The following is a 15,162-nucleotide window of genomic DNA, read 5'->3' on the forward strand; positions in this document are numbered from 1 at the left end:
GCCTTCTCCAGGCGCCGACACAAAGAACGGCGCGGAGAGGCCGCTACTGGGGCAGCCGGCGGCCGCCGCTGAGGCTCAAGGCCCCGGGGCCTCGCCGTCCAGGCCAGCCGCTGGTGGCCTGCGCCCTTTCTCTTGCTCCTCAGCCTCGGCCGTCTCCTCGGTCTCCGCCGCCCGCGCCGCCCGCGCCCTCCGCGCTCAGCTGAGCCCGCGCCGGGCCGTGTCGGCCCCTTCCCATGCGGGCGGCGCGGGCCCAGGGAGGGGCGCCCGGAGCCAGCCGCGCAGCATGCACTGGGGGGTTGGCTTTGCCTCGTCCAGGCCGTGCGTGGTGGATCTGAGCTGGAACCAGAGCGTCTCCTTCTTCGGCTGGTGGGCCGGGTCCGAGGAGCCCTTCTCCTTTTATGGGGACATCATCGCTTTCCCTTTGCAGGATTACGGTGGGATCATGGCAGGGCTGGGCTCCGATCCCTGGTGGAAGAAAACCCTTTACTTGACCGGGGGAGCTTTGCTGGCCGCAGCTGCGTATCTGCTCCACGAACTCCTGGTCATTAGGTGAGCCGGAGAGAGGGCCCCGCGCACCGGCGCCGAGAGGGGCACCTGGCCGGGGCAGGGCCTGCGCTAGGGGGGTCCTGTGCCAGCCCCTCGGTCACGCCGCCCAAAAGCCCAGGCGGGTTCTGCCCTTACTTTACCCCGAAAGCCCTCTCTGGTCACCTGGCTTTGAGGGGCAGTTAAGTTGAATTAAACTGGTACCGGGAGGGAAGAACATTTGTCACCCAGCCTTTCGGTGCTAGAAACAAAAATGCTGTGGGTTTCTAGTTGTTATACAGCAAAATACTCTTGAGTAATATCCTTAAGAAGATATTTGTATTAATAGAATTAGGCTTTGTAGATGTACTAAGTTGCACTCTTGTGAAATGCCTTATAGGTTTCATAGTTAATAATGTTGGAATACCAACTGCTAACCTCATCTATTACTAAAAAGATTAGTTCTTTGCTATTCCTCCCTAAGTGTCAACATCTTCAAGGAGCTGCAATTGCAAAAGCTCTAGAAAGCAGCGGGTTCCGGTTAGAGATGGATGGCTAAATGTAGTCGTGTGCAATTTTGATGCAGTCTTAACCTGGTTATCTGCTTGTTTGATATTGAATGCTAAGCACCATCTTCAAGCTTAAATGTCACTGTGTGAGCAGTAGGAGATCCAAGGGTAGGACTAGCACATGGGCGTGTTTGACATAACACTGGAGTCACCCAGGGCTGTAAACAGTTGCATCCGCTGCAGCAGAATGTTTACAGAATTGACATGGAAATTCCGGAAAATGGAGACCCCTGCTGTTGGTACATCCAGTCTCACAGGAGATCTTTGTTGGTATAGAGTAATAGCACAGGGTTCTGACTCAGGCTTTGGCTAATTGATAATGACAATTTATGCTTAAAATTTTCATGAGTTTCAGCTTCAATTTGAGCCTGGAAGATTACCTGAAGCAGAGCAGTTTTCAATAGCTCAGAATGTCCCTCCTGGCCAGTATATTCTGAAGAGGGAGAAATGTGTCCACACCATGGTTTTCTAGGTGGACATCCAGCACAAGATGTTATTATAACAAAGACAGTGGCAGGTGACCTTTAATGGGCCTGCAGGGATTCCAGGAGGGCATCGTGACATCCTGACTCTATCTTGAATGTTTCCTCTGTCTGAAAGGATGGGAAATTATTTAGGTCTGGGAAAATGTGTTTGTTGGCTTTCATTATCTACCCACAACTGAGAATTTTAAGTTTATTTTAAGCATGTTACACATTTAATTCTCTTCTCCAGTGCATTGGATCTAGTTGAACCACATAAAAATATTTTTAAAGTGAATTATCTTCCTAGATTATTCCATATTTGTGATAGTTTTGGAAGCTCTATTTCAAGTTAGGTTTCAAACCATATAAAGAACATTTGTGCAGTATTTTAAGTGGTAAGCAGTTGTTCCTCAATTATATTCCAATCTAAAACCTTTGAAGGTCCTGGACCATGTGGCTTCTGAACAGTTTTCCAGTTTGGGGAGGGAGGAGTGAAGACTTCGCAGGGATAATGGAAAAATGACTTAAATGACCTTGCAGAAATAGTGGGGAGCTCAGAGGTCACTTTGGAATAGGCCACACCCTAGCAGGTGTGGTCCCTGTCTTCTGCAGAGCCCTTTACCCACAGACATTTCCTTCCCTATTTAAGGGACCACCATGCCCAACACTAGATACATGGATTAAGGAGTTTTAAATCCTTAGTTTTCACTTTTATTTCTTGACAAGTGTTTCAGATAATTTTGGTAATCCCTGCCATGATACAAGTAATAACAAAGTGCTGTCCATGTATGAAAACTTAGTAGGAACTCTGTATGGGGGTGCTGTACATGTGGTGTGTGATTGCACTCATCCCTAACTGTCGCTTTGAAGCTTGATCTCCGTTTTATGGATAAGAAATTTCTACCGAGGGAAGTTAAGCAACTTGCCCAAGATCACATAGTAAGAGCTGTAGGATTCAAGAGTGAGAATGTGTGTCCATGAGTGGAGACTGTGCTGTTTATACTGTCTCCTAGAAAGTGCCCATTCTGAAAAGTTTTGTTGGACCAATAGAAGGAGAAATGTGGAGAACCAAGGGATTGCTGAGGAAAGGCATTGTTCAGACCTGTGGTGGGAACCCGACTTCCTGTCAGCTCCTAGGGCTCTGCCCTAGAAGATAGGAGGCTTGAGGATTGGGGCTTCAGAGGTTACAAGCTGGAGACTTTCACTTAAGGTGAAATCCAAGCTTCAGTTGTCTGTATAGCTCAGGTGAAACAAAGCAAAACAAAATCTGAAATACATGGGATGGAAAATATATCTCGAAATGACTACATTGTATTCACTGGCAACTGCAAATTCTTCCCCACCCTGCTTAGACTTTCTGCTGCACAGACTTTACCTAGACCTGTAGCTCTCTCTTGGAGTGGCAAATAAGGTGACAGATGAGAATTATTTAGGAAGGCTTGTTAATGAGAATAACCAAAGCAGATATTTTAGTAGGAGATGGGTGCTTGTCTGGGATGACATTTGAGATTCTATTCATATTTTTTCCACTACCATATATTATTACAACCCTCTGTTTCCCCTGAGTGGAAATTAATCTGAGAACTATCTTAAATTTAATCAGACATTTGGAAATTGGTTGTTTGTAAAGTGATTGATTAAGTAAGGACTTCATTACTAGTAGCTCATTTGTACTTTTGGTGCTCTAGCTCTGCCTATCCTAGAAAACTTACTTAGTAAGTTCAAAGCAGCCCATGGATCATCTGATCTCTCCAAATGGACAACCCACTCATCAGCCATGCTCAAAGGCATGGTCATCTGTGGTCTACTTAGCCATACAGGTAGGAGCTTTTCTCCTGCTTGAGTCACTAGTTGATGTTTTTCAGGTGTTATCACCTCATTTCAAGGCTACTTCCTAAAATATAGCTCTACAAGAAACAAACCACCTAGTCTTCTAAGCTAGAGAGAAGTTTCTGATGAATGAGGGGCAGGTATCTTGACCTGGATTGTCTGGGTTTAAATTAAATTCTGCCTCTGGCCAACCATGTACCTTGTAGTAAGCTCTTGATTACATAGTTTCTCATATGTAAAATGGGGATAATAATAGTAGCCTTCCTCATAGAGTTGATTTAATGTGTTATCCCATGTGAAATGCTTAGAAGAGAGTTTGTCATTTGTGGACATTCAGTAAAGCTTATCCATCACAAGCTATTATGGGCAAATGGTTTGCATGTTCTAAATCAAATGGATTGTGCTAGTAAAATTAGTTGAGACAATTTCCATTTTGGTATCTTTGACATGCTTAAGAACTGGAATTATTACAATTATTAAATTGGTGTTTTTTGGGCAAGTTATTTAACTTCTTGGAGCTTTAGTTTCCTTGTCTTCTGTAAAATATAAGCATGGTATGATCTAAATTTAAACCATAACAATATTCACTATATAGTGTTATTGCCAGAATTAAGTAAGTTAACACGTGTGCTATATATAAGATCACTGGCATATTGTGTGCATCCATTCTTATTATGACATGCTCCAAATTAACCATTAGAATTAGATGTTCTGTCCAGTGGAGCAGGGAGTTTTATATTTATCTCCTTTCCTTTCAGTTCTTAAAATTTTGCCTCACTAATTTACATTGAAAATATCACTTTGCTATATAAATTACTTTAGTGGACAAAATCAGTTAGTTAATTTGATTTTGCAAGTGAATGTTTATTTCAGCTTTATTCATAATTTCCCAAATATACAAACAATTAGGACGTCCTTCAACAGGTGAATGAAAGGGCAAACTATTCTGCAGTCATACAATTGAATGCATTCCCTATAAAAAAGGAAAGGCCTTGGGCTCGGGATGTGGCTCAAGTGGTAGCTCTCACCTGGCATGCGTGAGGCACTGGGTTCCATCCTCAGCACCACATAAAAATAAAATAAAGATATTGTGTCCAAATAAAATTAAAAAAAAAATATTAAAAAAAAGTAAAGGCCTAGAAAGCTGCAAACAGTTAAGTATCAAGACTATAGTTTGTGCTGACTAGGAACATAGTCTAAGTGGGTTCTTGATTTTAATAACTGATCTCCCACATATTTCATTTAAATGAAAACCTTAGTTTTATAGTGAATATTGCCAGAAAAATAGCAAATATTTTTTATTTTTCTGACTTGACTGATATTTTTAAAATGAATCATTCTGAGCTCTTCAAGTTGAATGGGCCCTTGGGTGGTAAACTTCTTCAAGAGAATTTGTTTGACAAAGCAGAGAGGCTGAAGTAAGTGAGCATCCGTGTGATACGACAAAGATGATGTCTGGTTAGAAGTAGGTGTAGAGTGTAACTGGGAAAAGGGAAATCTTAGGATTTTGGGAAAAGGGAAGTTTATCTGACTGGAAAATGGCTAGGTAGAATGACAGATGGAAATTACAAATGATTCTGGGGGGGTATATTATATAAGTAGGGCTGTATGGAATAATAAGATTTTATAGTTTAAGGTGATAAGACCTCTGGGGATATCTCTTTGAATAATAATACATTCCACTACTCTTATTTAATCTTTGACAGCTCACTAAATATTTACAGGTATTCTTTTATTTAGTCTACACAACAATCAATACAGAATTGGTATTATCCTCACTCTTCAGGTAAAGGCAGGTACAGAGGCCTAGAGTGACATGGCCAAGAGGAAGCAGGGCTTAAACTTGACTCCAGGTGTCCAGATTTGGAATCCAGCATTTGTTGTACAATGTAGTGGCTATTGAAAAACTACCCAGGAAAGTCTTCACTTTAAAAAGGAACAAAAGGAAAAGCTGGATATGTGTCTGAGGCAGGAGAAAGGAGAAAGCAGAGACATTAAAAGGTGAGCTGTGTGGCCAAAGTGGGTACCCCGCGAAGGTACAGAGAGTGGAGGAGAGAGAGAAAAAGTGAGAGCAAGGGAGCCAACCCAGAAGCCAGGTTTCATAGCACTTCAGGTGGAAGGCCAGGTGAGGGACCAGAATGTTCTGTTTTAAAGTCCCTGCAGACTTCATCATAGCAGAACAAATCTGCACTGTTATTCCTGAGCCTTAACCATGAAGACACTGTTTCATACTTTAGTCTGTGGCCAAGAACATAGGTGCTGACCACCTGGTACTGTCCAGGTTCTGACTTTGAGCAAGGTAATTCTCTGTGCCCCAGTTTTCTCATCTGAAGAACATGTATGATGACAATACCTACTTCATAAAGTTATTATGAACATTACATGAAATGATATCTGTGAAACCTCTAGAACTCTATGTGACACATCATCAGCACAGAGTATCATTTTTGTTCAACTTTTCCCTGGCAATAAACATACCCACTTGGAGAAGAGATGGACCCGTCCCAGAAAATATGCTTCCTGCCCATTAGCTACCAGTAACAGAGGAGATTGATTTGTAGTTACTTTTTTGAGCCAATGGGGTCATGGCAATATCAGAGTTTGCAAGAGCTTCTTGGGCTTTGACTAAACTTCCATTCTCCACATGCTGGGTGAGGTAAACTCCTGCAGTAAACACTTCTGCATGTTCATTGAGGACTGCAACTCTGCAGGGTCCTCTCAGGAAATAAGGGAACTAAACATATAACATGCAGATTGTTCTTTATTTCTGTTTTGGTTTTGACAGGAAACAGCAAGAGATTGACTCCAAAGATGCTATTATTTTGCATCAGTTTGCAAGACCTAACAATGGTGTCCCCAGTTTATCTCCTTTCTGTTTGAAAATGGAAACTTATTTAAGGATGGCTGACTTACCCTATCAGGTACTTGTTTGCAAATATGTTTTATTCTCATGACATCACTCAGCAGGGAAAGTGTTTAATATCATGTAGTGGATGCCAGAGGAGGTGGGGTCTAAAAGTAGTGGTGCCCTGTTCTTAGTAAGATAGAGATACTTAATTGCAGGGTCTGTTGATTTGACATCCATTTTCATGATGGATCAAAAGAATGAACTTTTGTGGGATTCAGGGCCATAATATTTTCCTTTAACGTTACATATACTTTGGTTAATGGTTCAAATAGGCCTCCTGGGCAGCTGTTGATAACGGTGAGTGTGCCATTGCCTGATGTTTTTTCTCTTCTAGGTTTGCATTTATTGAGAGCATTAAATTTTGTCTCTCATGAATCTGGTGTCTCTAGGGCCCAGTAGGCATCAGGTAGATATTTGTATACATCGTGAGAGCTTTTCCATGTTCTGTTCAAGTGGTTTTCAAGGAAACACTTGCTTATTTCAGCATTTAAGAATGAACAAAAGGATGCATGTAAGGTATAGATTTCCCTGAGCAATGCTTAAGTTGTTTTTCACAAATTTACATGTTATGTTTTCATTGCCATTTAATCCTATGTATTTAAAAGATTTCCCTTATGTTTTATTTCCCTTATGTTTATCAAAGTTCTAGCCTTAAGGAATTTTTTTAAGCTTTGATTTTTGTTATTGTTTTTAATTTTATGGTGGGAGAAGATAGTGTCTGTATTATTATTATTATTGGTTCTTTGGAATTTATTGAGGTTTTTGCCTAGTGTGTGGTTACTTTTTTAAAATAGTGAAATAATTAAGGAACTACATATTATGTGGATATAGAGCTCTTTATATATCTACTTGCTTGAACATGTTTACCCTCAGGACTTTTTAAAAATTTGAATTCTGTATTGTCAGATATTGAAATGGATTTTCCAGATTTCTTTCGTGCTTGGCTTTCTCTATCTTTTTGTGCATTTGTTTCTCATAAGCAATACATTATTTATATTCAATCTGAGTCTTTTAATTGGTCAGTTAATCTGTTTATAATTATTGTAATATCTGTTTTGTTAGGAGTTATTTCTAACATCCTATTTAATATATTCCTCCTCACTACACTTCCTTTTTTTAATTTTTTTTCTCATTTCCTGCATTCTAGTGGATAGATATTTTTCCTGTCATTTAAAAATATTCTATTTTGTTGAGGTAACCACTCTTAAGACCCACATTGGATTTATTTGTTAAATTACTGAAGTCTGTATTTACCTTGTAATAATACAAGTACATTAGCAGTTTGCACGTACTTTGGGTCTCCTTTTTCCCCCAGTTATCTTTTCAATTGTCTTACTGCTTAACATTTTAATTCTGAAATTTGGGCAATCTTTTCCATTTTTGTTTGGTATTCCTAGGCGACACACTTTACTGTTATTTGACTAGCCTTATTGCCCACATATCTTATCCTACAGAATTTGTTTCTTTTTATTTGAATACTTCCATGGTGAATATTTTCAGAGTGAGTCTTTATGTGTTGAGCCTTCAGTGGCTTTGAGAGCCTGAGAATATCTTTATTACAACCTCACATCTATGTTCAAAGTTTTTCTCCTTCCATGTTTTAAAAATATTACTCTACTGTCTTTTTTACACTGGTGTTACTGTTTGATTTTACTCTCGTTCTTCTCTGTAAATTCTCTTGGAATTCCTTTTAATATTTTAATATTCTTAAGTTTCACTATAATGTATCTTGGTGTGGGTCATTATGTGTCCTCTTTGTCCTTTATAAACTTGTTTAATCTGAGTCCTTCATCTCTTTTTAATTCTAGGGAATTAGTGATCAATTTTTAAAAATTTTTCCTTTTTCTGTTTCTTTATTGTCCTCTCTTCCATTCCTGTTCACTATTGTCTGTATATTAGAGCCTCTAATTGTATTTTCTGTATCTTCATGCTCTATCCTTTAATTCTTCTCTGATTGTTTCTGGGAAAATTCTTCTCTCTGAACTTCTGTTGCACTGCTTTATTCTGTTCTTGTATCCATTGTGCTATCCATCTTTCAACTTTAGTCTCTTACTGATCTCTTCTTTTAACCCTTTGAGGGATAGCTGTGTTGATTAAAAGCTTTTAGTCTGTTCCAGGAATGCTTCACACCATACATATTTAGTGTGTTAACTTTCTCTTGTAGTATTGGTACTCTTCGGATGTCTGGTTATTCTGGTTTAAGAGCTTTTACCAAGGATGCCAGCTTCCTTGCCTGGGAAGGGCTAAAATTCAGGCTGTATATTATGTGCCTCTGAGGAGTTGTATTGAAGGAGCTGAGCTCCTGGCATCCCCTAAACACTGTGGTCCTTTTTATTTGTTGCCAATCATCCAAATGGCTCTCACTGGTCTGGGGTTTACCTTTAGGCTCTTACAAAGTGGCAGCACTGAGAAGAGGTAGTCTCCTTAGGTTGCAACAGACCAGCTGGTGGGCTATAAGGATATCCCCATAAGGATATCACTCCTCTAACTCCTGACTTCCTATAGTCTGTATTTACTGAGCCAGTAGAGAAAAGGGGATGGGACCAGCATCCTTCTAAGTCTGTGCTAGAACAAGGTGATTGACATACTTTCAGCTTGAAAAGTGCTGTGATGGAAGTCTTCTGGGAACAAAGTAGAGTAGCATTGAATCAGGACTTCAGGTGAAGGGATAGGGAAGGAATGGGACATCTAGGAACAAACAGAAAGAGGGTCTTTTAACTCGAATGTGGGTGCAGGGGGCGAATCTGGAGAGAGAAGCAGAGAGAAGAGTATACAGGACTTACAAAGCTAGCAACGGAGGAGAAAATAGCACTAAAAACAGACCAGGCTTGAATCATCTAAATGCATTGGATCATATTTGGAAGATCATTGTTTAGCTTGGTGCTGGCAGTCAGCATTTGAGGATGTGTCACTGCGGGACGTAAATTGAAGGAAGAGATTGCTATTCAGCAGCTCCCTGTCCATTCCATCATTGCTCTTGACTATATTACTTCACTTAGTTGTGACAGCTTTTGGGTAATTAGGGCCCAAAATGTGGATTTTATATACTGCCACCAGTGGCTACTTTCAAGATCTTTTGCCCTCTCCCACCCTTAATGAAGTAATTCTGCTGTGTGGACTGTTCTGCCCATTCCTTTCTTTCCTTCAGACCCTCAAGTGCTGACTATTACAGACCTGTCTCTTCCTGCAGCCAGACTTACTTTGTTCCTGTTTGAGAGTAGCTCCTTTTAGTAAGCAGAAGGGAGCAGCAGGATACATGCCCTGCTGTGATGTCTGACTCCTATTACAGGGCTCTTTAAGAAGGGCCATGCTTATCCCTTCCAAATTATTATTGTTTATTAAATATATCTTTAAAAAGCGATCAAAAAAGGTCTGTGTTCTTCTGTGAGGATCTAGGGAAAATAAATGGAGAGTGTTTCCTGGGTGACAGAGCCTAAAGAAAGATGGTTGTGTGGTGTAGAAACGAATGCTCTGCGACTGCCCAGGGTTCCCTGAGCATCCTGAACTGTCAGCATGGGTTTGTGGATGCAGCTGCACCTCAGTCATGCTCTGGAAGTACCCTAGAGCCCACTGCTGGGACTGATCAGTACAAAGGTGTTTTTGTCCTGGACCCAGGGATCTCCACCCTCTGCCCCTTCCTTTCTTGTAACATAAAAAAAAAAAAAAAAAAAAAAAGATGAAAACGCCCTGTTTCTAGGATCAAGACTTTATATTTGAAGATTTAAAATTTTTGTAACTTAATTGGGAAAGGAATGAATATTTGGTGACCTTCAGTAGGAAATTATAAGATTATAGGGTTTTTTTTAGCCCCTGATATATTGGACAAATTATTTTTAAAAATTCAAGATATAAATAATGATACTTTAATATAAAAATATTTAATTTTGAAACAATTATAGACCCACAGGAAGTTGCCAAAAAATGTACAAGGAGATACAGTTAATTAAAAAAAAAAGAAAAATCCCAAAGCTGGGTAGAGCAGTTGTAGAGTACTTGCCTAGCATGCATGAGACCCTGGGTTTGCAAAAAAACAAAAACAAACCAGAAGAAAATGAGAAACAAACAAAACACTCTGAAAGCAGCTTTATTGTTTTTCCAATTACATATAGGATATAGATAGCATGAGATCCTTGTCTAAATTTCTAAATTTCAAAAAGTACAAAAAAAATTTTAAACAGTAAGCAAAAAGCACCTGACATTCTGTTAGCTAGCGATTACCATAGCATATTTTTTGACTATCCTTCTGTACATTTGTCTAGACATATGTAATAACACCTACCTTGTTTGATGTAACTGGTTGTATAAAAAGCATGTATTTCACAAAATAATTCTTCTTAAATAAGAGAAAGCAAAAAGAAAATTCCCCTTTGGGACCCCCTGCCTTGGCCCTTAGCCCTAACTTTTGATTTCTAATTTATTTCTTGATCTTGTCTCTCCCCTCCATTTTTGTGATTTGAATTTTTTTCTCAAGCTATAGACAAGTGAAAAGAATATTCGAGGGAGCACCCCAGGTCCTTTACCTGAACTCACTGATGGCTAGCATATTGCTTCCTCTGCTTTATTTATCTTTATGCTTCCATTTGTTAACTTTTTTAAAAATAATTAATTTGCAAATACATTGCAGACATTATGGCATTTCACCATGCAGACTTTAGCATGCAGCTCCTCCAAATAAGCACATTCTTTTCTACAAAACTACAATGTGTAGTGGATGCATGGATTTTTTCAATGTGTTATAATCCTTCAAAGGTGCTCAAATTATTTGGAAGTTAGTCAATGAAATAAAAGATCATTTCCTGATCATTTTAGGTAAAGTGAATGAAATGGATAGCAATTTAGCTGAAAAGTTTGGGGCTCTTATAGCAAGCTAGAGCCCCAACTCTGAGAACTCACTTTGGGTCTCAATTCTTCATCTCAAAATGGTGTTGATGATGCTGATGTTAATATGTCAGATGAAAGTGTTCTGTCAAACACCTCATGTGCATTCTCTCATTCAAGCCTTGCACTGTTATCCACACTCGGTAGATGAAGAAATTGAGGCCAAAGTGAATAAAGGGAGACCCAGGGAGGTCCAAGGTCAAACAATGAATAAATTATAGAACCAGATTTCAAAATTCAAAGCCTATGGCTTTTCTGCTGAGCTAATAATGTAGTGTACATGCATTTGCATTATTACCTGGGGCAGACTTGTAGGAGGAAACATCAACTTCAAAAATATTACTTTCATGCCGGTCACGTGCCACCTGTAATCCCGGCAACTTTGGAAGCTGAGACAGGAGGATCACAATTTCAAAGCCAACCTCAGCAATGGTGAGGTGCTGAGCATCTCAGTGAGACCCTGATTCTAAATAAAATATAAAATAGGGAATGTGGCTCAGTGGTCGAGTGCACCTGAGTTAAATCCCTGGTACCAAAAAAAAAAAAAAAAAGGAAAAAGAAAAAGAATTACTTTCAGCAGGGCTTATGCCTGTAATCCTAGTGACTCAGGAGGCTGAGGCAGGAGGATCTCAGAATTCAAAGCCAGCCTCAGCAATAACTCAGTAAGATCTTATCTCTAAATAAAATACAAAAAAGGGCTGGGATGTGGCCCAGTGGTTAAGTGCCCTTGGGTTTAATCCCTGGTAGTAGTAGTAGTAGTAGTAGTAGTAGTAGTAGTAGTAGTATAGTAGTAGTAGTAGTAGTAATAATAATAATAATAACAACAACAACAACAATAACAATTTTAAGAAACTATCCTCAGTGGACTAGTCAGACTCCAGTTTTATAAATAACCACAGGCCAGGAGTTCCTTAATATATTTCAGGAAATTATGGAAAAATAAGCATTATTTAATTTTTTTTTTTAACTTGTAAGTAATGTAATCACACTCCGAAAAGCTGAAATGAATGGCAAAGAAATGATCACCTTTATCTCACCCATAGTCTTGCCAATTACTTTGGACATTTTTGTGAGTTTCTTCTTTTTAATTCATCTAATTTTTGCTTAGATAGAATTAATTATACTGTCTCTTTAGCTAGTAAGCAAAATACCATTTCTGGTTATGCAAACATGCTATAGCCTCCATTTCCATAAAAGTTGATCACTAATTTTATTCCTCTGCACTAATTTTAGAAAGCAGTCAAGATAAACAATGTACCAAGGACCCAGGGGAGAGTGAGGTGTAGAGGTAGACGTGGGAACAGTTGTTTTGCAGGGGAGTGGAGTATACACCACACAGTGGAAGCCTGAAGGGAGGGCAGATGATGGGTGCATCTTGGGAAAACTGTTCACTAGCAAGATGACATTGAACTGATATTGTAGGATGGATTGGACTTTGCAGAGGATGGGAACTGGGACTCCTGTAAAAAATAAAGATGTGCAACGTGATCTGGCCTGGTGTGAGCAGATGGATCAGGACACCAGGGGGATTGATATCCATAAAGGCTGGGGAGGAGTGGGCAGTAACTAGGTGGTGTCTGTCTAGATCACACATCAAAAGTGTGAGGGAGGTTAGACTAGAACTACTAAAGCTACTAGAAAATTTTTAGCAGCAGGGTTCTTACGTCTCATTTTTATCACAAAGAATTTCTTCAGATGACGTTATGGAAGACAGCATCTGAGAATGACAAATCTAGATAAGACTGTGTTAGGAAGACATGAATGCTGTCAGGAGAAGTATGTAACAGAGACTCTGTTGTTTGATAAATTCACATCTTTAGTACACAGATTATAAGTCAGATTTTATGTTAGATGTTCTAGTAACTTTTAGAAGTATTTGACATTTCTTCTTGTTAGCATCAAGGATGATGTCTAGGCCTGCATTATGGGGGTTGTGTAGGTCGCCTACTGCCTTCTCTCCTTGCCAAGATGTGAACCTGGGCATGGACTGCATTTAGTTAGATGAGGATCCATTTTCTGAATTGTACAAAGGCAGTATGGCTAACAGTAACCTAAATAGTTACTACCCGTTTTTAGGCCAGGCCTGCTTTTCATTCTTTATAATGAGCAGTGAGATAAAGTATCAAGACATCAAGAGTCAAGAGACCAAAGTTCCCTTTAGTCCCTATCAAAGACAGTGGTAAACAGCATTTAGGTGGTACCCACTGTGCTTTTCAGCCTTCCACGAAGGTGGTATTAACTCACCAATGGAGAAGCCCATGACCCAAGCCCAAGCCTAGTCCTGTGAACACAGATGGGTGACTGCCCTTAAGGGCCATGATATCCAGGCACAACCCTGTTACCTCACTTGAGGTCTTCAGTGACCTGGTGTTCTTTAGTACGTACCACAAACAATATGTAGGAAGCATCGTTCCTAGATGCAAAGATACTTGTTCTAGAAGTTTTGCAGTTTCTCTCCCTTGTGGTTAGATGTATTATTTGGCTTTTGGGAAAGGCACACACAAATCTGGGTGGGATTTAGGCAAGAACAACTTGAACAGTAGTCACCGTTGCTAACCCAAGGGTTTCACTTGAGAAACAGTAACTGTTTTCATCTCTTTTCATGTTTTGGAGTTTTAAGCCTAAAAGGGGGATTTGGCCAGCAGTCTTCTAGAATAGATCCTCATAGATTTTTCTGACACACCTTGGCAAAGAGGTATTTTCTTGTCTAGGTCTTGATCCGATCCAATGGTTTCTTAATTCTAATTTTGTTTCTTTTTAGGATAAAGGGTAGAGGAGTACCTTTAGTACAGGGGTTGGTAGATGAGGGCTGTGGGCCATTGGGTCTATGAGTAAAGAAGAATTTCTATGTTTTAAAAAAGTTGAGAAAAGGTCAAAAGAATAATATTTTGAGGGCTGGAGGTGTAGCTCAGTGGTAGAGAGCTTGCCTGGCGCATGCATGAGACACTGGGTTCCATCCTCAGCACCACATAAAAATAAATAAAGACATTGTGTTCATATACAACTAAAATATATTTTAAAAATATTTTGTATTATATAAAATCAAATTTCAGGTTCCTCAATACTTTTTTATTGGAACTAGACATGCTCATCCACTTACGTATTGTCCATTGCTGCACTCCTGCTTCAAGTGAAAAGTTGAGTTATTGTAGTAAAGACCATTCCGCTTGCCCAAAATATTTATTACCTTACCCATTATAGAAAAATTTTGCTGTTGGGTGTGGTGGTGCATACCTGTAATCCCAGCTACTTAGGAGGCCGAGATACGAGAATTGCAAGTTTAAGGCCAGTCTGTGAAACTTAGTGAGACCCTGCCTCAAAATAAGATCAGAAGGGCTGGAGATGTAGCTAAGTGGAAAATTGCTTGCCTAGCATATGTAAGGCCTTATATTTAATCCCTAGTGCTGAAAAAAATTACCTAATGATATCTTCTTTAAAAAAGCTACAACTTTTAATTGACATGCAACAAATGGCACATATTTTCAGTGTCTAATTTGATAAATTTTGACATAGATAGATACTTATGAAACTGTCACCACAATCAAGATGCTGCATGTATTCATTGTCCTCCAAAATGTCCTTGTGCCTTTCTGAAATCCTTCCTCTTGCTCTTTCTCATCCCTCATTGTCTCCAGTAACCACTGATTGGCTTTCCATCACTATAGATCAGTTTGTATTTTCTAGAGTTTTCTAAAAATGGAATCTTACAATAGGTGCTGCACTTTTATATGGCTAATTTCATTTAGAACTTATTTTGAGATTCATCCATGTTGTATCAATTTTCTTTTTTTAAAACTGAGTAATATTCGTTGTAAGAATATGTTAGATTTATTTATTCATTTATCTCTCAAAGGGAAGTGTTTTTTTTTCTCCTGTTTCTGATAATTTCAAATAAGTCTTCTGTTAACTTTTGTGTATAAGAATTTGCATGGACATACATTTTCTTCTCTCTTGGGTAAATGCTTATGAGTGAAATGGTTTGTATTAGCTT

The 15,162-nt window shown here is 39.3% G+C and overlaps 1 protein-coding gene across 1 annotated transcript in view; it reads left to right on the forward strand.

The window, feature by feature from the left end:
- Positions 1 to 270: 270 nt before the first annotated feature.
- The window catches only part of Faxc (failed axon connections homolog, metaxin like GST domain containing), a 61,026-nt gene continuing 46,134 nt past the window's right edge, over positions 271 to 15,162 (forward strand). The window contains exons 1-2 of the mRNA XM_076858412.2: positions 271 to 549; positions 6,171 to 6,306. Of these exons, the coding sequence (XP_076714527.1) occupies positions 284 to 549; positions 6,171 to 6,306 (402 nt within the window). The 5' untranslated portion in view covers positions 271 to 283. The remainder of the gene's footprint in view (positions 550 to 6,170; positions 6,307 to 15,162) is intronic.

The sequence above is a fragment of the Callospermophilus lateralis genome, chromosome 6 (genome assembly GCF_048772815.1).
Source record: "Callospermophilus lateralis isolate mCalLat2 chromosome 6, mCalLat2.hap1, whole genome shotgun sequence".
NCBI classification, from domain to species: domain Eukaryota; kingdom Metazoa; phylum Chordata; class Mammalia; order Rodentia; family Sciuridae; genus Callospermophilus; species Callospermophilus lateralis.